Source organism: Lissotriton helveticus, chromosome 1_1 (genome assembly GCF_964261635.1).
Source record: "Lissotriton helveticus chromosome 1_1, aLisHel1.1, whole genome shotgun sequence".
Classification (NCBI taxonomy): domain Eukaryota; kingdom Metazoa; phylum Chordata; class Amphibia; order Caudata; family Salamandridae; genus Lissotriton; species Lissotriton helveticus.
In genome coordinates, this window is record NC_136057.1 from 1,177,806,254 (window position 1) to 1,177,828,445 (window position 22,192).

At 41.6% G+C, this 22,192-nt stretch overlaps 1 protein-coding gene across 1 annotated transcript in view; it reads left to right on the forward strand.

Annotated features, from left to right (window-relative positions):
- PLXNB2 (plexin B2) overlaps window positions 1-13,528 on the forward strand; it is a 774,855-nt gene extending 761,327 nt beyond the window's left edge. The window contains exons 36-40 of the mRNA XM_078679101.1: window positions 472-536; window positions 2,578-2,653; window positions 6,290-6,364; window positions 10,359-12,338; window positions 12,382-13,528. Of these exons, the coding sequence (XP_078535227.1) occupies window positions 472-536; window positions 2,578-2,653; window positions 6,290-6,364; window positions 10,359-10,463 (321 nt within the window). The 3' untranslated portion in view covers window positions 10,464-12,338; window positions 12,382-13,528. The remainder of the gene's footprint in view (window positions 1-471; window positions 537-2,577; window positions 2,654-6,289; window positions 6,365-10,358; window positions 12,339-12,381) is intronic.
- The last annotated feature ends 8,664 nt before the right edge of the window (window positions 13,529-22,192 follow it).

The following is a 22,192-nucleotide window of genomic DNA, read 5'->3' on the forward strand; positions in this document are numbered from 1 at the left end:
AAGCTGCCCTAAAAAAAAGAAAGCTTGGATTTTGGGTTTATAATCAACATCATAGTGAGCCATCTTGACTCAACTTGTGGTTGACGCCCATTTAAAAATGTTTAACATGCTGGGAGTCTAGAAGAGTGTCAAGCTTTAAAAGCATTTATACAAGTAACTAGTTTCTTGCACGGCAAGGGGAAATGGGTATTCTCTGTATTTAATGTATATCTTTGCCCCACAGTTCATCAAATAACTGCAGATTTTTTTAAATCTACTTTAGAATTTTGAAGGATACCCTATAATTGCTTTTTGTTGCCTGGAACTCAGTGGCTTCTTGGAAACCAAATATATTTTTTCTAAGAACGACAATCGTGTGCAGGAATTAAAAATGCCCATTTTGCATGTGTTCTCTCAAGTGAACCTTGTAATATTTCAGGCAAACCTTCTAAAAAATGCATCCTTATTAATACTGTTTCTTTATATTTTCAGGATTCACCAAGTAATAAGCTGCTTTATGCAAAAGAAATCTCAACGTACAAAAAAATGGTGGAAGAGTAAGTCACTTGTTTATAGCTTCGCCTGCTTATTGGTTTACTGTTCATGGAAGCATTGGACAATTAGTGTGCTTGTAAATGAATCACCAGTACTACTTTGTAACTTTACAAAAATATTTCACCCACATCAAAGGTGCATCAGAAATAGTAATTTGCCATCAGATTCTGCACAACCTTTAGTGTGATTTGCAAAATCTGATTTTTTAGAAGAGACAGTTATTTTAGTTTTGCTTGTGATCCAGTCTGTATAGCGCATCTAGCGATATTTGATGAGTTCCCGTGTTCAAGTCCATTTCAGATTATAATAATTTGGTCATTGATATAATACACAGTCTCCCTGTCATTTCTTTTATCCCCTAACAGACACAATGGGATAATGGGATGTGCTAACAAACAACTCTGTTGAACTGCTCAGTTTTTAAACAAATTGGTGAACTAGCAATTAAAATACTACGGGCCAGATGTATGACCAGAGTAAATTGCGACTTACAAATTACGAGTCGCAATTTTCTATGAATTAGTGTCAAAGACACTGATTGCGATTCCCAATGGGGTCACAAAATGCGAGGCTCATTAATATTAATGAGGCCCTCGCATTTTGCAACCCCATTGGGAATGGCTGGCCCTCCCAGGTATGGTGGCATTTAAATAAAGCAGTTATTTTTAAATGCAACCCGTTTTCCTTAAAGGAATACAGGATGCATTTTAAAAATTGTAAATGAAACGTTTTCATTTAATTTTTTAAGGGCAGGTAGTTGTCCCTGGGACCACTGCCTGCCCATAATAAATATTTTTGCGTGCATTTGCAAAGGGGAAGGGGTCCCCTGTAGACCCTTTCCCATTTGGGATTGCATTACCACCTACTTGAAGTAGGTGGTAATTTGCGCATAAATGCCTCATGAGTCGCTATTAGAAAGGGAACACCCCTTCCTTAATAGCAAGTCGCAAAACATATTTTGCGAGTTGCAAATTGATTAGTGACTCACAAAATAGGTTTTGTACATTGGCTCAAACCTGTTTCCGCATGCTAAAAACCGTTGTACATCTGCTCCTAGTTCTTTTGTATATCTATTCACAAATGACAATCTTGAACAGAATTCTGCTGATATAATTCATGCAACTTTTTTTTTCATGGGCATTGAAAATATCTTTTGCTCGAGTAAATAACACATGATTCGCGACATACAGGACATATTCCGACTGTTGGGAACAACAAATCCTTCCACTTCAATTTAGACAGACTTTGGATAAAATCACTATAAACCTTACAGATAAAAAAAAAACTTAGGATTTTAGCAATTAACAAAGTGCCAACTCAAGCGTGTTGAGGGAGTAAAGAAAGAGAACATAAATTTGTCTTTAACCTTTAATGCCCTTTTACTCAAAGGGGATCATAGCAGATACTTTTGCCAGTTGTAATAATTATTGTTACAGATTACAATAAAGCGTGATAAACCCATTTCATCCACTTTTAATGGACAGTACTGGCCAGTGTACTCTAAAATACTCCCTTTCCCACTAACATTCCTAAGATAATGCTCAGGGAAACCCCACAAACCCTCCTGGAACATTGCCCTTTAATTTTATCCAGCCATAACTCATACCCTTTGTCAGCCATAGCACATAGTTTCACAGTCCAGTCACTTATAAATCGCTGGGTTATCCGATGGCAGAGACTGCCTCTCATGTAGGTTGTAATTCAGAAGGATCATTCAGCCTGATCCCTACTCTCCCCAAGTGATGATCTTCTAGACTGTCCTAAAGATCCTATTGATATTGACCTGCCCACTTCTCTGCTCATTTCTTTCATTTTTTCTTTTAGAGTCAGTCTGTCAGGTATACATTTCAATCACTCTCTCTAGTTTCGGCCCTATATAAAGGCTATAACTGTGTATTTAGCAGGTGAAAACCCTACGAGAAGGCTGGCACAAACTTAAATGAAGGCTACTGAAGACCAAAAGTGTTAGACTGTGAATTCTAATGGCAAAATGATGCACAACGTTGTTGTTTCACTTTGAATGATTTCTTTTTGTTGTTACAGCTATTACAAAGGGATCCGCCAGATGGTTCAAGTGAGTGACCAGGATATGAATACACATTTAGCAGAAATTTCCAGGGTATGTGTCAGTTCTGTTATGCCCAATTTGGTCATTTAATAATGTATTGCATTTGCAGTAAGTTTCGGCAACTCCAATGCGCTGTGATGGATTGTATGAGTAATGAGTGAGACAGTTGGATATGGGGTTAATGAAAATGCAAGGTGATTGTTTCTGCAAATGCACATAGTACAACATATTAAGAGGTGGTGCTTTACAGGCAGTGTTTTAGCTACCTGTGTGAGGTAGTCTTTATTTTGACACTGAGCCTATCAGGAATAAAACGGAGCTGGAAATTTATTGCAATGATTTTGACATTTGTTTAGCGCTTCGTCATTATGCATTCATAGTACTTTTCTCAAACTGGGTGTCCTTTCGTGTAGACTGGGGCCGTATTACTTATGCGGGTCATTTTCCTGATTAGCGCTGGGCGCGCCTTTCAAAAGAAAAATGCACTGCATTATAGTGATTGCGCTGCCCCTAGGGCAGTCGCAAACTCGCACCTCCCTTGGCACAGAACATTCAGGTGAAAAATGGAGCGACTGCTTTGAAGCAGCTCTGTGTTCCACAGTGCAGGCGGCAACCCGCCTGCACTTTGAAGGGGGATTAGAGATCCCCTTGCAGTCGGATGCAGTGAGAGACTGCGCCCGCCTGCAAGGGGATGTCTGGGTCTGTGAGACTCCCTTCGCCCCCACCAGAGGGCTGGCATCAGGGGGCGCACTGAAAAGGTGGCGCACTGTCAGTGCGCCTCCTAGCAGCTTCTTTGCCTCTTCACCCACATCTGGATGAAATCTGGAAATGAGGGAACGCCCTCTGATGATACCGCTGGCACTTTGTGTGCGCCAGCACGATCGGGATTACAGATGGGAATGCACAATTGCCTGCAGCCCCTTCTGTAATACCATAGTGCCCCAGGGCTCACAAAGCGGCTACAAACGTCCGGGCACTCCGGTGATACGGCCCCTGGGGCCTTCTTATTTAAAGACACACTTTCCCTGTTTGCGCCCGGAGCACCTTAAAACAGGTGCGTCGGGGTGCAAACAGGGAAAGTGCGCTCTATCACATGGAATGTGATGCCCACAGGGCAGGTGCCAACTCATGCTGCTCTGCGAGCAGCTCATTCAGGTGAAAGGGACGTCTGGGAGATCCATGGGGGACTCCCTTAAACTCCACCAGGGGACTGCAATCAGGAAGAAGCACTGACAGTGCGTCTCCTTGCAGCTTTTGTTCCAGCATCTATAATACGCCGAGGGTGCAGAGGCAAAGGATTCCCTCATTTGCATTAGGCACTCCCCTATACATGTAAGGGAATGCCCTCTGAAGATGGTGCTGCCGCTTTATGTGCACCAGCGCTATCCGTATTACAGAAGGGTCTGCACAAGCATATGCAGCCCTTAATTTAAATCCAAAGTGCCCGAGGATGCGCAAAGTGTGCGCAAACGCCTATTGCACTGCCCAGGCACTTCCATAATATGGCTCCTGGTAGTGCTTCCAGTCATTTGTGTGTAGTAAGTTGGTCCAGACAAGTAGGAGTATTTTAAGTGATATTTATTTAGATGATAAGTAAATACAGGTTTAGTTCAAATCTAACCCCACCAGGAGCAGCCAGCAGGTAGCTCAGCCCCATCTAAACTGTCATTAGTCTCCCCACAGCACTGCACATTCTATATTACATCACAGCACTGAAGTATTCTAATGGACAATACCCAGATGGCAGGAACATACATAAGGAGACATTACTCATAGATTATAACATATCTCCTTTTCTCTGAAAGCGAATAGAACATTTTAAAACATAGTCTGTAAGAGAAAAGTATACATACCCATCAATACCCGCTGACACAACTACTGGCCAGGCAAATGTGTCAGAAAGCACAATAAAGTATGTGGAGTTGAAATAGACATTCTCATACATTTCCTTACATTTCCTTAGATTAATATACTATATTCTCTCCTCCTCTTCCTCATAAAAGAGTAAAAAGGAAAGAACAGCTCAACAACCACCCCTCACATAACCAACTCAAAGAAGAGCATGTAAGGAGAAAGACGTCAAGAAGAAAATGGAAAAACTGAATGAAAGCATAAGAAAGAATAGATAGTGACTTCTCATACTATTCAATAAATAGTATCAACATAAGAATAAGATAAACATTGAGCAAATAGAAGTTGAAACTCATATAGATAACCTGGAGAAATAAAGGTAGAAAAAGGGATAGAGAACCCAAATCGCTAATAAAACATTGAAATGTTGACATGAATATATCTATATCAACATCAAAATAGAATATTGAAAGTAGTAGAGTTAATCAGATGATACATTCAGCAAATATAAATTGAATCAAAACATTGAAATATTGACAGGAATACATCCATATCGACAACCTAAAGGCTGAATATTGATAACAAATGAGGTAATATTAAGTAAAAACCTCACAAACGTCACAATTTGAATAAACATTGATAATTGGGAAACTTCGAGATATTGTGTGATCACTGAAAATTAGACTACTCTAAGTGTCTCACAGCAATACATGTAACTTGAATATTGAGAAGTATTTCCTCTTGTGCCGTCTAAATTTGAATTGAAATGTGAATTCCCTAAGGGAATTTTTAGAACACATCCCATCCTCGTCGCCATCAAAATGTAGTAAGTTGGTCCAGACAAGTAGGAGTATTTTAAGTGATATTTATTTAGATGATAAGTAAATACAGGTTTAGTTCAAATCTAACCCCACCAGGAGCAGCCAGCAGGTAGCTCAGCCCCATCTAAACTGTCATTAGTCTCCCCACAGCACTGAACATTCTATATTACATCACAGCACTGAAGTATTCTAATGGACAATACCCAGATGGCAGGAACATACATAAGGAGACATTACTCATAGATTATAACATAGTGTTGTTTTGATGGATCTGTGAAAGTCTTAGTATCTACTTTCTTGCTAACAAGCAGCTAAAGCTAACCAGATTAATTAAAATCTCGCTGCTGAAGATGGCAGTGATTTTCTGGTTACTAGTTTGAGTCTCATCAAGGCAGACTCAGCCTTTCCTTCTTTCAAGGTCAGTAATTTGGTAACAGTAACAGACGTACTGCAAAAGTCCTATATAGAAAGGGTGTTCTGGTTTCCCGGTGAAGCCTCTGGGTGTTGACCTGCAGCCCATTGGCACCTCGAATGGCACGGACTTCCTCCGATTCCTGGGACCCATGTAATGTCCTCTTTGCCCCAATTAGCACAAGTTAAATTTTCAAAACTGGGAAAGGCTAATTCGCTAACAGAATACTCAAGACTGAAAGACAAATAATGGGTAAATAAGTACAGTTTCATATTTAAAACAGAAATCCTGATACAAATGTCACTCGCACAAAGCCAGCAACTCCATTCTGTGGCATGAAACAGAAGGGCCATGTACTGGCACCAGCTCATCCAAGGCGGGACGGGCAGGGACTGGCTGGAATATTTATTTTAAGCTATATGGAATTATTGGAGATATACTATCCTACATGCTTGGAGTGGATTGTTTGGATTAGTTCAGATGTATATTCTTATTGAAGTAGATAGAAATTGTAGTCGAAATTGGATGGAAAGATAGTAATGTGATTATTTTATGAAAGAATGTTATCGGCAGTATTAATTATTGTTTCATGTACTTTCGTAGGCGCATACAGATTCGTTAAATACGCTTGTGGCCCTACATCAGCTGTACCAATACGTAAACAAATATTATGATCAGGTGAGTCTACATTTATTGTTGAAATATTACACAATATGCATTTGGCAAAATGGCAATTGATAATGTGAGCGCACTGTAATGTGTGCTCCTTCCGGATAAAATAGTTTATCAGAAGGGGTTTTCTTTTAAAATACTTTTTAATTTGATTAGTGGATGGCTGCCATACTTCCTGTGTTGCCAAACCCTATATAGTTTTCCCTCTCAGTGGAAGTAGTTGGATTTGACTGCGCCAATGAATGTTTTCTTTACTGGTCACCCAGTTTTCAGGAGGCAGGGGTGCTTACCTCTGGGATAGTAGAGCACAAGAGGATAGTCTTGAAAAGCACGACAAGGCCAGGGGCAAAAATGTATTCAGTCTTCACAACTATTGTTCTTCTCCCTTCGCAGACAACGAAGCCACATTGAATGCTTCGAGATGCCTTTTGGCTTGTTGGTGGCCTACCTTCGTAGGCACTCCTCAGTGCCTACATTTGTAGGCACTGAGGTGTCGTTAAAATAGCATGTTATGGTAAGCCACAAGGATTGATCTAGAAATGTCTGTTTCTCCATACTTTTGTAGATTTAAACATGTGAAGAAAATTAGGTACTCTAGCAATAGAGACTTTAATCAAATTAGTGTAGCAGATTTCTCTTTGTGCACTGCTAAGAACCTGTCGCTCAGATCTGACAGATACACCTCTTTGAAATATTTGCAAGAAATAATTTTACAATTGGCATTTTCCCAAGTGTGTTAATTTCACTTCTTTTTATGACCACGCTGTCTTAATTTTAGGTTTGCTCTTATGCACACTAACTTAAAGTCTCCTTAAATAGACACAAGTTATTGTTCTATAAAATCAAGGTATCTGACAGTTTTTACTGCTTTTCGGGCTGGGAGGGGGCTACATGCGCACTTTCCTTAGCTTTTTTTAATTATGAGAAAAAGAATCCACTTAATTTGAGGCAGTCTTAATTCTATATGATTCACTCCAATAAAGCCGCTATGAGGAAGTGTAAAAATTAATTTAAGTATTTGTGGAGGAGGAGGTACAATAACTTCCTCACCTACGCACTTCCATCACCATGCCCACGCACACTACAAACCGCTTCCAGCAAGGGCATCTATCTAGCAGTCCCTCAAACTGTCTGCTCTGCTCTCACCCCTTGCTACATCTATATTTTTTACTTAGTTTTCTTCTTCATTCAGAGCACTTATAATTGTTTTGCAATTTCATCCTTTTTTGTGGCTACATTTGCGAATGGTTTTTCCTTGCTTTCAGTGAAGTAAAATGAGTTAGTTACCTTTACAAGTATCCAATATTGGTATCTTTCATGGGTTCACATGCTTGAATCATCACAGATGATGCGGTGGGAGTCCCACTGTATCATTATAAAAGTAGTAAACAACATATACTTTAGACCTCAATGCAACGAGAAATCCATGCAATAGCCTGTCCTTGTCATTTTGTAAAAAGAACCAAACTTTAAAACCAATCTGGTGACAGCAGCCTTTAGAACACTCCCAAGAGAGGCTCAGTCCCTCAGGTTTTCTACCGCACATCATGTGATTGGGAGTCTCACTGAGCTCTGCTCAGTTTTTTCTTCTCTTCAACATGTCCGATTGTTAAAAAAAAAAGAACTTTTCTGGTCATGTGGATCGTGTGGTAAGAAGAGTTTTCATATTGACGACCCACACAAGAACTGTATGTATTGCCTATATCCACGCAAAAGGTCAAAGAAGGTAAAATCTGCTGGACCGTCTCAACCAAAACCCTCAAGTACAGAAGGAAGGCTATTCATTTGGTTAACAAAAATCAAAACCCAGTTGGATATGGTATCGGAGGACGAGGGCACATTTCTCACACCTCTGAAGTGAAACCCTAAAAAGACAGAAAGCTCAAGAGTCTGCTGAGAGCCATAGAAAGGCTTCCAAAAAGTCTCACCACGAAGCCTCCTCACAAAAAGGAAAGCACACGTTTCCTTCTCAGGTTAAATCTGACCCTTCAACACCAGCATCAGTGGCCTTGAAACCTGGGAAATCCTCTTCAGACTCATCACTGTCAAAAAAAGATTTCCATAAAATCAACATAGTCAACGACGCAAAAGTCCTCTTCAGACATCTCTTCTCCATCTTCGACTTAACCCACGTCGACTAAGGGTACACTGTCAACAAAACATCCATAGTCGACAAAAGATTCATTGTCGACAAAAGCTTTGCTGCCGTGGAAGCCTGTCTCATCTCATCGGCAGCGCCACCTACGCTACTCTTACCGTCACCAAATATTCCCCTCACTGCCGACAACCACCACTTCCTCGATGAATACCACCTCGTCTACGACGACGGCAGCAGCATCTATGCCGTCGGAATTGAAGGCATCATCGACGATCCTTCCTATTTCCTCAACGACTAAACCATCTTCACCTCCACAGTCGGCGAGTCTTATCGACGTCGCCAAAACCCAAGAGATCTTCCACTTTAGTCATTATGCCTATGTTAGCACCGTCTATGTTCTCATCGACAACTCTGTAGACTAGGCTTTTCACCTCTAAGTACTCTTTTAGAGGAGTCAGGTGATGACGATGGATTGTTTGGTCCAGTACACAGTCTATCTCAGCTTCATGTCAAATGCCAAGAAGAGGACTATGATAATGCATATTATGCGCAGGAATTTCATCACCAGCGATACATTGCCAGAACGATTGAACCCATTCACCAGCTAATGGTTCAATTGTCTGTAGCTCTTATGTAGGATTTACAAGCCAGGCTACAGGACTCTCAGTCACATTTTCCAACACCTGCAGGGAGGATCAGTCCATTTAATACATGGTACACAGGAAGTGAGACACACGGGTACAGTGCTGCAGGTAATTAGATGCACATAGGGCATCTGAGAGGGGAGACACCACTAAGTTGTCCCAAACCAGCCACTGTTGAAGTCCGGGAGCAATGCACAAACATAAAACAAAAACAGCGAAGAAACATGTGCATACAGTTAAAATTGGTATGAAGATGCACATACCCAATGTGGTCCACACTACTAACATGCTGTGCGTTATCCAGAACGGTTGCTTCCATAAAAACTTGAAGTGGTCATTTATAGACTGACTCGAGTGGTTTACTATCAAGTGACTTACCATCCCTCTCGTTTCCTCTTCCCTTAAAAATGACATATCTCCATAATGTGTCCTTCAAGTGCCAAACTGCCAATTAAAATACTGACAGAACACTGCTTTCTTGCACACGCCCATCGATCACTGTATAATCAAGAGAAGAACTTTTTTCCACGCTGAAACTTTTTTGATACGTATTTTAGTACTCTAGCTTGTGCTGCATACTTAAACATCACATGGAAGTAAAGATTTGCTTTTCTTAATGTCACATCTTAAAGTTTCTCACATTTTTGTTAACCTTTTTAAGTTACTTTGCATGATTACTTGAGTTATAAAAGCTCTTTCAGGAAATGTGAACTAACCAATGAATGAGTTGGTGCCGACCATGTGAGGGTGTATAAAACTCTAAATAGTAACATTTACGTTCAATTTAGAACATTATAGAGAGACACTCCTCTTCTAATCACTTGCTTTCCTTTGTGGCTATCAGCCATCAGAAACATGTTTTCAGTCCTTTCAGTGGCACTTTGCCTCTGCAAAAGGTGCATGACAGCATAAGGCAAAGACCATCAACTAGTTTGGCTTGTGTCTGTCAGGGGAAAAAACATTTTGAGCATATGGTTCACTTCCTGGCGTAAAACTGGGCAATGAGACACTGGAATTTCTATATAATTTGTTTCCTGGTCCTTGAGCGACTCCATATAATGAAGTGTCTTGAATCTTTCCTCTAAAGGTTCCTAAGCTTTGGATGTCGAATCTAAAGGTTCCTAGTTATTTAGAGGCGATAGAAGAGTGTGTTGTAGGCCATGAATGGTAGGATGTCATGTGAGGGGATGGCTCAGTTAAATCTCAAACAGAACAGGCTTTTTCACTTTTCATATTTGTAATTTTTTTCCCACTTCAGATCATAAGTGCACTAGAAGAGGATCCGGCCGCCCAACGAATGCAGTTGGCCTACCGTTTACAACAGATCGCAGCAGCGTTGGAGAATAAAGTAACGGACCTTTGATTAGAAAGTGGCAATAAAGAAATCTCAGAACGCAGATGCTGAAAACTCTTCTTCCTCGATATGGAAAAAAGTGTTATTTTTAAATGCACGATGCCATTTTTTTAATATCGGCATCTCAGTGTACAGGTTTTATTGTAAATTATGCCTCTACTTGAAATCATGTCTTGTGTAGAAATGAACTTTGAAGGAAGAGGGGAGGGAAAGAGTATAGATGATAAAATAAAGTAGCACATCATTTTTAGAATTATGCAAGTGCACACAAAGCTACTTTAGCATCCTCTACACTCCAGCAATATTTGTACAAAGAAAAAATAGCAACAGCACATTTGAAGGTACAGCTGTGTCGCCTGGGTTTCCTTTTTGTGTTGCAATAATTGGATACAATAGTTAGTGTCCGACAGCTCATTCCTTTGAGATCTTCTCAATTACTCTCAAAATGTAAGTGTTGTAACACCTCTTAATCTAATTCAGAAAGGAATAGATATTCATATTGCGAACAGATTGGGCCTGCCACATAATACAACCTTTGTATTGTGTGTTTTATTTTATATAAATATATATATATATATATGCTAATGTGCCTTACCTGTACTAATCCATGTGAGTCTGATATTGAATGATTTTGTAAAGAAAGCAAGAGATCATGCATATTTTATTTATGTTCTTGACTGAATTTTGAGTCATTGGTACAAACAAATTCTTACAATAAGTGGCTCCTCAAGACTATTGTTTGACACGGTTTTGTAAACTTTTAATATGTTTAGTATCTTGTATTGGAAATTTCTGGTACGTTTTTTTATTTGCATACACAGCAGTCTTGATGACGGCAATAAATAATTTCTTACTATAAATGGAATGTAAATTACAGTGTAAAATGTATTGTACAATTAGTCACAAATACCACTATTTCTACAAGTTGTGAGCTTCAGCGTGCCACGGGACCTGTGTTGCAACTCCATGAGCTGATATTAAAGGAACTTACACATTTGGATTGTAAAATGTGTTGGAGATATGACCGATCATCTATGTTTCCACCATGCGGTACACTTTGGATTCCACTCAGAGCCCTTTGTTTAACAAGGCTGCTCTGCTCGCAAGGACCTATGTACAGAGACTGGCCTCAGTTTATTGTGGGAGCATCATGGTTCACGTGGCATTTACTTCCTTCCTCTTTACTAGAATTTAGAAAGCCACAGAAACGTTATCCAGCAGCTATTTGGACAACCACTCATAACCACTAATACCATTTGGCAATTGAGGAGCAATCAGAGTTCAGAAGAAAATGCCTATGATCTGCTTACAAGGAGGACAATTTAAGGATAAGAAATCAATTCTATACAGTATACTGAATTGGGTATGGTACTGTGGCTCATAGGAACGTGTAAGCTGGGGCGATGGATGCTCTGGTGTTAGTTTCGACAGTAAATTAGTTCACGTCGTGGCAATGGTTATTGGATCTTTTTCCATATAGTTCCCTTCTTGGAAGTGTTTTTGGAAAAATAAATTATTTTGCACAACCCATATTTCTAGTGGCACAATTATCCCCCCAGCGCCTTGAGACCCTCCGGGTGAGTAGTGCGCTATATAAATGCTCTGATTGATTGATTGATTACTATGCTGATACAATGCCTGAGCTCTCTGGATTTGTGAAATTCATATTGCTATTTATTCCAGTTTCTGTTGTGTTTTTGGTAACACACCGTGCATCTCATCGAATCACACTAAAATGTCCCGGTTTAGTTTGTAAAATGCGCCTGTTTTTGTCATCACAGTGCTGTATTTGTCATAGTACTGTTTTGCTCCTTTTTTGCAGTGACTTCTTTTTCTTGACGTTCCTAATTTCTGAACATTGCCTTCCTTGCCTCCAAAGCATTAGTTTTTTTATGTACACCAATTGAAGTCATTAACAGCTGCCAAGTTTTGTCCTCCAGCTATTATTTGGTAGGAGCTGTGTGTCATGTTTTTAAGGGATGAAGGTTCACTTTTTCCAGTTTCTCAGTACTATATGCCCAAATTGCATGTCTGTAAAGCTTTTTACTTTGTTTTTCCATGTTGTCTTACCCTTTACTATTTCTCTGTTCTCTCCATTTAAGTTCGGTGTTGCTGGCACGTTCCCCACTTGGCTAACACTTCCCAACACTTGGCACTTTTGCACAACATAATCCTTGTCACGTTCAGCTTCCATGCATCAAATGCTCCAAAAAACCCATTCCTACCTCCTGTGTGATCGAAATATGTGTTTGGACATTTTGAGTTTGTTTTACACTTGGCCTGATCCTTCCTCCTTGACATTGAATTATTATCCTTTGAGCCTGGAATGTCTTTTGTGTAAATATTGCCTACCCGAAAATTCCATGACTCTAAAAAATGGCAAACTTCCATCTTTTTTCCTGGCAACTGTCTCCCTCACTTCATCAGTTCCCAAGAGCTCTCAATAGTTGCTGTTCCATTTCACTTCTTCCATACTTTATTTCCGCCATCTTAACCATTTTTTTTGTATTCTTTGAGTTTGTCAGCTCACTAAATGCTCCATGTCAATTGTCCTAGACACGTGCTGAAGCCCACCTTACTTGAGCTCCAATGCACTTTATACCAATTGGCCTCCAGGACAACTGCCCAGTATTCATTGACTATCTTCGTTAATTTAATGGCCCAATAAGACCATTCATGTATCAATTTCCAACGGTTTCTTAGGTATGCATTGTGATGTTTCTGAACCCAGCTCGCATGCACAAGTGGTAAAATGACCTTTATTTTCCTCATTACTCATCCCTGTGTATTATCTGGCATAATATCGTTGTTTTGGCACACTTGTTTTTATGTTTGAATTAGTGTCTGGTTTTCTTTAAAACCACATCACCGTGTCCCCATCACCTTTGCGCTGCACTATGTGGTTTTTGTGCCATCCTACAAATAGTTTCCTTGACTGTTTATTCTTCATCATCTACCTAAAATATGTAACTGTCTTTTGCATAACCTTGTTGTACCTTACTTTACGGTATCTGTAAAGTGCTATAGAAGAAGGCGTTTTGTAAATGAACAGAAATAAAATCTTTATTTTCCTGTTTTGTGGTTTTTTCTTGTGACGTGAAGCTCTATTTCACTCCCATTGACAGACAAAATTGCTTGTTCCAACCCTTATTTTTTACCTAATCTACGGTATTTAAAGAAAGCATGTAGTTTTCACAAAAAATGTAATTTGCTAATTTTGAAACGTGTTGAATTTCCCAATCAAAAATTCAACCTAGTATGTTTTTTTTAAACACTTATATAATGTTCTTACTTGGTGTGCGATATAGTTTGGGAATTGTCTTAAACCAGTGAATCAGTAAGTGATTGGGCATTATTAATGTGCAAATTAAGAATTGCAAGTACTTGTTGATAGATATTAATTAAACAAGTATTGGTAAGGCCAACAGGTCTAGTGTTAGCCGCCAGCCTTTTAACTTTTATTGTCGAAAGGTTTATTTTTTTTAAAACCTTACTGTTGAGGGCGAAAACATTGGCTAAAGGCACCAATACTTTTCGGGCCTTATAGCCATCATATTCCCTGGTATTAAAGGCTACTACATTGTGTGCTGATTTGATCCTTGTAAAAGGGCAGAATGCTGGCACTCAATGCGGAATTAACCAGTGGCTGAAGTGGGCTGCTACATGCTGAAGTGGGCAGAGCAAAAATGTGAATGACTAAACAAGAGACCAATGGATGTAGAGGATTGGCTGAAATATCCTGTTAGTATATACAATGTTAGTAAAATTAAAAGGTCTCTGCTAAAGGCAGAACTTAAAATTGCCAACTTCTACTTCGCACTTTTTTACTATAGTAGATATGAGCATGCTATTGCTTATACTTATCTGATCTCACTTCCTGTTCAAGAAAGTCTACTAATGAAGAGCATCCCAAGATGCAACAATGCACAGAAAAAAGATCAAGATATATAAGTGCAAAGTTGTGATTGACAAATATGGTAGCAAAATAATAGTCATTGACAACATATCTTTTTTTTTAATAAGCTGCTTTGCCGCTTTAATCAGAGCTAAAACTGGTTTATTCTTTCCTTGGCTTTGACATTGTCTGAAAGAATTGATTTTGTGAATGAACTTGCAGCATGGTCCCTTTTCATCAGTAAATTCTACTTATGTGATGTTGAAAGCTAAAGTACAATGCAATCTTATTTTGCATGTTGGTAACAAACTGCACCTCAGACAAAAACTATCACAGTAATAACCTGCCTTTGTTGGCATTCTCTGCGACAATATTTGTTGGCAGTCAAATCCTGTTAAGTTTTATTGAGAATCATGGCACCTCTCAAAAATTGCAAAGGCTATATTGTTTTTTAAACTTGAAAATCTGAAAATAGTAAAGCGGCAGCCTTGCTAAGTGTCAGGAGCATATCTCTTCTCTAAATTTGCCGAAATTGAATCCTAGTTTTTCCAACATGGAACTATGTGACCGCTTCTTTTCGATATTCATGAAACCACACACTGTACCGAAGTAAGAAACTGGATTCATATTTGGATGACGACCTTCTATAAGTAACGAGCACAACCCTCGTCAGGGTCAACATTCACTAAATTAACCTGAGCTCAACCCTTTGGTATCTAATGCATAAAGCAGACAAGCCTAATGTAGAGCACTGTGTAAAGTAGTTATGCAGTACCAAAAAAATAACACTGTTGAAATGCAACACAAAAATAAAATTTGAGTTAGAAAGCCAGAGTAAACTGTAACAAAATGACACAAAAATGACAATCCAAAAAGGGGAACCAGAGATATGGATGTTTAACGTTTTAAGTAAGAATAGCGCAAAGAAGCATAAAGTGCCAATAACTGTTCATGGTTATAGATGACTGAGACTTTGGCGCAAATTTGGCGCTGACCACAATGGAGAATGGGTTGGACACACCAACCATTTTCACCCTGGTAATAAAATGTACCATCGGACTTTGGTCCTTTAAGTCACTATCCACCACAGGAGTACACTTCTCAAGCCCCCCAGAACCTCAGGAGAGGCAAGCACTTAAAGACTCAGAGGGTGTCAGGCAGATGCCAAACAGCAAGGTCCAGTCCAGGATCAGTTGCTAATAGTGAGCTAAGCAGTTGCAGGTAACGGCTTCTTGTAGGTTAAACAGGAAGTCAGCCGAGCTGGTCCGTTCAGGTCTCAGACCACAGGTTCAGCTACTTTTGTTCTTCCACAGATCCATGAGTATTCTGTAGAGGGTGCCTGCATGAGCCATATTTATGCCTGGCACAAGCCAGTGGGTGGGAAAGACTCGTAGCCACGCCCTAGCCAATTGGTTAAATGTTCCTGTCCATTTTGGGAACCCTATTCACTTGGCGCATTTTCAAGATGGTGAAAGTCTTCAGCCACACTAAACTTAATGCTCTGAGGTTTGGGAGTGTACATGGTAGTGTACTATTATAACTTTAGTATCCTTATGCATCAACACTAAAATCCAGTTTGAAACAGCCATGGTATTTATTCCTCATAAACCCAGAGACCGAATTCTGGTAGTACAAAGTGGGGGTTGACAGTAACCAGACAGGATGGCAAAGTAATTTGTGAGTATACACTGTTTCCCTACTTTGACTTGCGCCCCCAGTAAACCAAACAGATCTGTCAAGCAGGCTTTGACACCGTAATGTCCAAATGGGTGCTCACAGTGATTGGAGCCTGTCTAGTTTGGGGTGACAAAGGAAGGGCTCGGCCCAGGAATCAGCTAACATTTGCCTGTGACAGAAGAAGCATTTTTGGATTTAATCAAGTTCCCGGTCACCAGCCAGCCTGCCACGAGAATAACATCTCCCCACACCATAGGCCTTTGTCATGCACTGGGAGCTGTTTTCACACCTTATGAAGGGGGCTTTTCAGCTGCCAGGAGACAGTTGGAGCTCATGCAAATGAGCCTCCAGAGGCTTTAGGCAGGGAAAAGGTAACTTTCTAAAAGAACCTTATCCTTAGTAGTTGTTAAAAGTGTGATTTTACCAATACATTGAATTTAGACTAACTATGAATCAAGTGTCTTTAAATTTGATTTGTTGCTGTTTTCTTACCGAAATTAGCATTATTAAATGTAGCAATGTAACCCAGGGTTTTCCTATGGAACAGCCACCCTTGCTACAGTGAAAATAGCTTTTGGGGCCTTTTCACTGTAAGGACATGTTTAACATTAAACGTTTCCATGCGCTACCTTTAAATACCATGCACCCTGCCTTGTAGGCAATAAGGCGTACTTAAGGGGGACGTATTTAAAAGGATGTTTGTGACCTATCTAAAGGGGTTATGTCCGGTCAAATTTACAGTGTAAAACTGCAACAGTCCGACTACAAATGATTGCACATTCATTGTAGTGAGTGGCACAATAATGTATGTATTTGAGCTTGTAAAGCGCACTGCTACCCGTCCGTAGGTTTCCTGGCGCTGTATAACTCTGGGGAACCCGTCCTGGCTTTCCCTGTGGGATGGTCCCTGCTGGGAGTCCCCAAGGTGGAGCCAGGAATCCCTGGAATTGATGGGGCCGTTGTGGAGATTAGGCAAGCTAATGCCCAGAGTTGCCGAGTGGAACCCCTGATTAGAGTAAGCACCGAAGCGAGAATTATCGAGTCCGCTGACCCAAGTCCACGACCCTGCCGCGTTGGGAATTGAACCCTGGTCCCGGGCCGACTTCTGCTCCCGGGTCTGCCGCCTCTAACCAGTGAGCCACACTACTCCACTGCAGTCGACGAGTGACAGTTAACTTTCAGACCCAGGGCTTTATACCATATACTAAGAACTTATAGTTAAGTTAAGTATGCCAATAGGTGATATGCTTATTTCATATTGTTGAAAAGAGGAGCAAAGGCACCTATGGATAGCAGGGGTAAAGTGTGCAGAATTTGACTTGCCTGCAGAAACAGTTCAGGCAAACATCTGGGGGTAAACAGTGCAAAAGATTGGAATTGCCTACAACCCAGATCTGGGCTAAGAATATAGTTCAATGAGCATGCTTGTTTTCTAGATTTTACTTTTATCAACACAAATTCTTAATTTCAAATACACAGTATAACACTTCTACACTTGTGCCTGTAGTTGATTTTAATTTCAACAGGGATAAATACCAAAAAGAACAGAGATACTTTTAACACTGCCCCTAGAGCTCCCAGTGCTGATGCAGTAAGCACACTCCACTAATGCAGAAGATTATCGGGAAAAGATTGTGCAGCTGTGTGGTCCACAAGAACCAGTGTTGTTCCTTTACTCTCTGTGAATCATCTGTGAGAGGTGTCTTAATGATTTTGTGGTCTCTTAGTCATGCAGTACATGGGAAAACAATTTCCTTATTATGCGAGATATCCTAAAATCCATTTGTTGATCTCCAGTAACTGGCTCTGCCGTAATAAATTAAGATTAAGAATAGGTACATGTACACTTCATAGTGCTCTACAAGTAAACATACTACTGCAGCATCCCTATAAGCATACCTCTGAGGCAAAGATGAGAAACACAATAAAGAGATTTGCTTTAAGAATTTAAGTACCTCTAAAGAACCGCAAGCAAGAAAGAGAAAGGGGAGTGAAACAAAGGAGAGAAAGAAGAAAATAAAGTCAGTAAGAAGAGAAAAAGTATGAAACAGTTGGTGTAAAGAATTAAAGAATGAAAGGAGGGCAAAAAAGAGGCAGGAAGGGGAGGAAGAAAAGATGGAATGTGGAGAAGGAATCAAGAAAATATAGAATGAGAGAAATAAAGGAAGGGTAGAAAGGAATATAGGAAGGAAAGAACCAAACAAAGGGAAGTGAGGGAACAAAAAAACAAAGGAGAGAAGAAAATTATAGGAATGAAGAGAAGTAAAATTGGGAAAGAAGTAAAATAGAAAAAAGGAAAGAAGTAACAGCAGAGCAGGGGAAAGGAAAAATGGATTAAGTGAGACAGAAAGGAGAGAAGGAAACAAAAAGAAAATGAGCCAGCGGGAGAGAGAGAATGAGAGGAAAGGTATGTAACAGAAAGGTCTCAGAAAAATGAAAACCTAAAACAAGCATTTGACATGCAATACCTCTCGCATTTACACGAGTTTGAGCTATTGTTATTGTAAATAGCAATGCATTTTCTTTATGTTTTGGTTTTTAAAACATAAAGAAAAGGCTTTGTCATTTACAATGCCAATAGCTCAAAATGCGCGACCTATTGCATTGTAGATGCTTGTTTTTCTTTGAAATAGAAAAGATTTTAGAATATGCCATTAAAAGGTTGGTCCCTGGTTAGGGGGTTATAATGTTTACTTTGTAAAACAAGATGGCACAACATTCACAGATGGATTGTCCATAAATTAGGTGACACTACATATGCCTGACTCTTGTAATGGGGTCGCTGATTGGTCAGAGGCAAATTCACACTTTGATCGTTAAGGAGCCGAGCAGGAGGAGACGGAGGAGTCAAAAGAAAGTTGATATGGCGCTGGACCCCGGTACTAGAACAGGTTCCAGTGCTCTGTGTGCAGTCCCCTCCAGTGCGCAGGCTCAGCATACGACTCCTGCACCCCACCAACAACTAAAAGCTTGTGTTTGGGGTACAAACTCTGCCTTAGTACTTCACCTGTTTAAATTGTTGCTGTACTGTGCAGCATGTGTTTTCTACGTTGGGATTGGGACTTGTGCCACTCTAGGGGCGAGTTGAAGCACAGCCTTAGAGTGCTACCACTCGGTGGCAGGGTATTACAAGAAAAAAAGAAGAACCTTATTATTAGTGGATGTAAATTTGGAGCGCTCCAGAGGCAAAACTATGTAACGCCTGCAACAGTGACCCCTTTGCATCGTTCCTGGTTAAGTCTTGCATGTACAGATCATCCATTCACCCCACTCCGGCACTAAATTGACACTTCATTATACTTCACTGCTTTCTTTTCTAAATGATCAAATAATCTGTGCCTTTGTGCACTATCAATTCCAAGCTTGCACACAGGACAAACATTTGCACCCACACCACTGTCTGCTAGTGCCTTAAGAAGTTGACATGTTTACACGCAGACCCTATGCGTGTATTCTTTAGGGCTACTGCCCTAAATTATACACGTTTACACGGAGACCCATGATCTCTGCTAGTGGAAAATGGAAAAATAGAGGTACTCTGTACCAGAGTGCCTGCATGTTTCAAAGAAGTGCCGGTACTCACCAATCAAAAGTATTACATCTCCCGTGAGAAGTGCCGGCACTGTCCAGCACAATATAAAAAAGTGCCGGTACCGGCCCGTTTAAAGCCCTGAACACACAAGCTTTCCAAGTCCTACTAACGCCCTTCCTCGGTGAAAGTGGATCGTAGAAGACAGCAGTGTAGTTGACATCTACCCTTCGATCACCCCGTCTTCGGACACCCCTTCCGCCCCACACACACACACGACATCGGGTCCTCGACAAACAGCCCTGCAGTGCCTTTTTACACCATCACAGGTGAATCTCTATTGTAGTCAGAGACTGACACCATATAAGATGATTTAAGTATTTATTAGCACTAAATATAAGGCCCACAAGGAACCGGCATACGCATCGGCGAACAGCAGGTCGGAACAGCTGAATGTCACAATGGAATGTGTGACGTCACATAAATACCATCGGAGCATTCCAGGATGGAATCATGTGACGCCACAGAGGGGGCTTCAGGGGGGTGTCTCCGGGAACATGCAACCTATACAATGCAGGGGCATGCTCATGGGGGATCAATGTAGGTTTCAGGATGCCTGCAGCAAGTGCGTTGGTCGACACCCCGCATCCTCTTGTCAGTCCAAACAGGACAAGAAGCAGTCAGCAAACGGAAAACAGGACAATTGAGGCAGCACTGACATATGTAGATAGACCACCACCGACAACAGATGACCCTCCGCTCTGCGTCCCATCTGCTCTTGTATTTCCAACCAAGCTCAGTGAAGTCTTCTCAATCACTGGCTCTCGGGCCTCCCCCTCCCTAAAAGGGCCATCACCCAGCAACATGACCAACATCCTCCTCCGACGGTACCCCAACGAGGTAGATGGGGCCCTACTGCTGGGAGGGTTTTCGGAAGGTTTTGTGATTTTTTTTTGTGGGGCCACTATCTTGTAGGGAGGCGAACAACCTAAAGTCAGCCAGGGATCTTCCAGCAATAGTGCAGGCCAAAGTCGGGAAGGAACTGGAGCTAGGGAGGGTAGCAGGGCCCTTCAAGGAGACACCACTGGACAATTTTGTAGTTTTCCCGCTGGTGTTGGTACCTAAGAACGAGCCTGGGTCATACAGACTTATCCATAACCTATCTTACCCGGAAGGGGACTCAGTCAACGATGGCCTTCAGGAGGGAACGTGATCAGTGTCATACTGTACTATAGATGTGGCTCTGGACTTAGTCAGGAAGGCAGGCAAGGGGGCATGGTCAGCTAAGGCGGACATTGAATTGGCGTTCCGATTGCTACCAGTGCACCCGAGCTGCCAACACCTGCTAGGTTTTAGGCTAGATGGCTGGTACTTTTTGACAAATGCATGCTCATGGAGTGTGCAGTTTCCTGTGCTTTCTTTGAGGCATTCAGTTCCTTCTTGCAATGGGCGTTACAGGACACCTTTGGGGTGGAAGGGGTTTCCCACTACTTGGATGATTTCCTTTTCATTGGGCGGGAGGGCACGCAGGAATGCATGGAGGCACTCGCTGACTTCAAGTTCCTTGCGAGTCATCTGGGGGTACCTCTAGCACCGGGGAAAACAGAAGGGCCTGCACAGGTGCTTATTTTCCTAGCAATTGAACTGGACACTGTGTTGTGGGAATCCAGGCTACCTGCAGACAAAGTCCGTGACCTGGGCCAGCAGATACGGCTAGCCGTAGGGAAGGACAATGCCCCGCTGGCTTCCATTCAGAGCCTCCTGGGCAAACTCAACTTTGCCGCCAAGGTAATTCCCGCGGGGAGGGTCTTTGCGCGCAGGCTGGCCAGAGCCACTGCGTCAGTCAGGAAAAAGCACCACATGGTGAAACTGAGCAGAGGCATGAGAGAGGACTTGTTAATGTGGGCAGACTTTGTGGACAACTTTAATGGGTCTGTCATCTGGTGCGCACCCTGGGCTAACAACGCAGAACTATCATTGTTCACCGATGCGTCTGGTAGGGAAGGGTTCGGGGTGATTTTAGACCGGGAGTGGTGTGCCGAGAAGTGGCCTAACTCTTGGCAAAAGAAGAAGATCACTTCTAAGATCACTGTGTTGGAACTCTTCCCAATAGTATTAGCTCTCCATCTTTGGCCGGGGGTGCTGGCAGCAAGGAAGGTTCTGTTCTGACAACTTGGCGGTGGTGCAAGCGATCAATTCTCACTCAGCCAGCTGCCCCCGAGTGTTGTGCCTGAGGGCATGCCTTTTTAATAATGTTGAATGCAGGGCTCGTCACATCCTAGGGGTTCAAAATGTTGCTGCTGACGCTCTCTCGTTTTCAGTGGTGCCGTTTCCGGGAGGCGTGGCCGAGAGAGGAGATGACCCATTTCCCACCACACTTATGGCATCTTCTGAAGTGGAACAGCGGATGAGGGGTTTGGGGGAGCTGTCTCTGGCACCAAGAACGGTGAAGCGCTACAGGACCAGTGTAGAAAAATTTTGTGCGACGATGGGAGCATGGGAGCACGAGGGGTCTTCCCTGGACCTCAGAGTGCAAAAGTTAATCTTGTGGGCCAAGGATGGTGGGAAATCACACCCTTGGATCTTGGGCCATCTGTCGGCCATCAGCCACCACGCCAGGTTGAGGACAGGAGGACC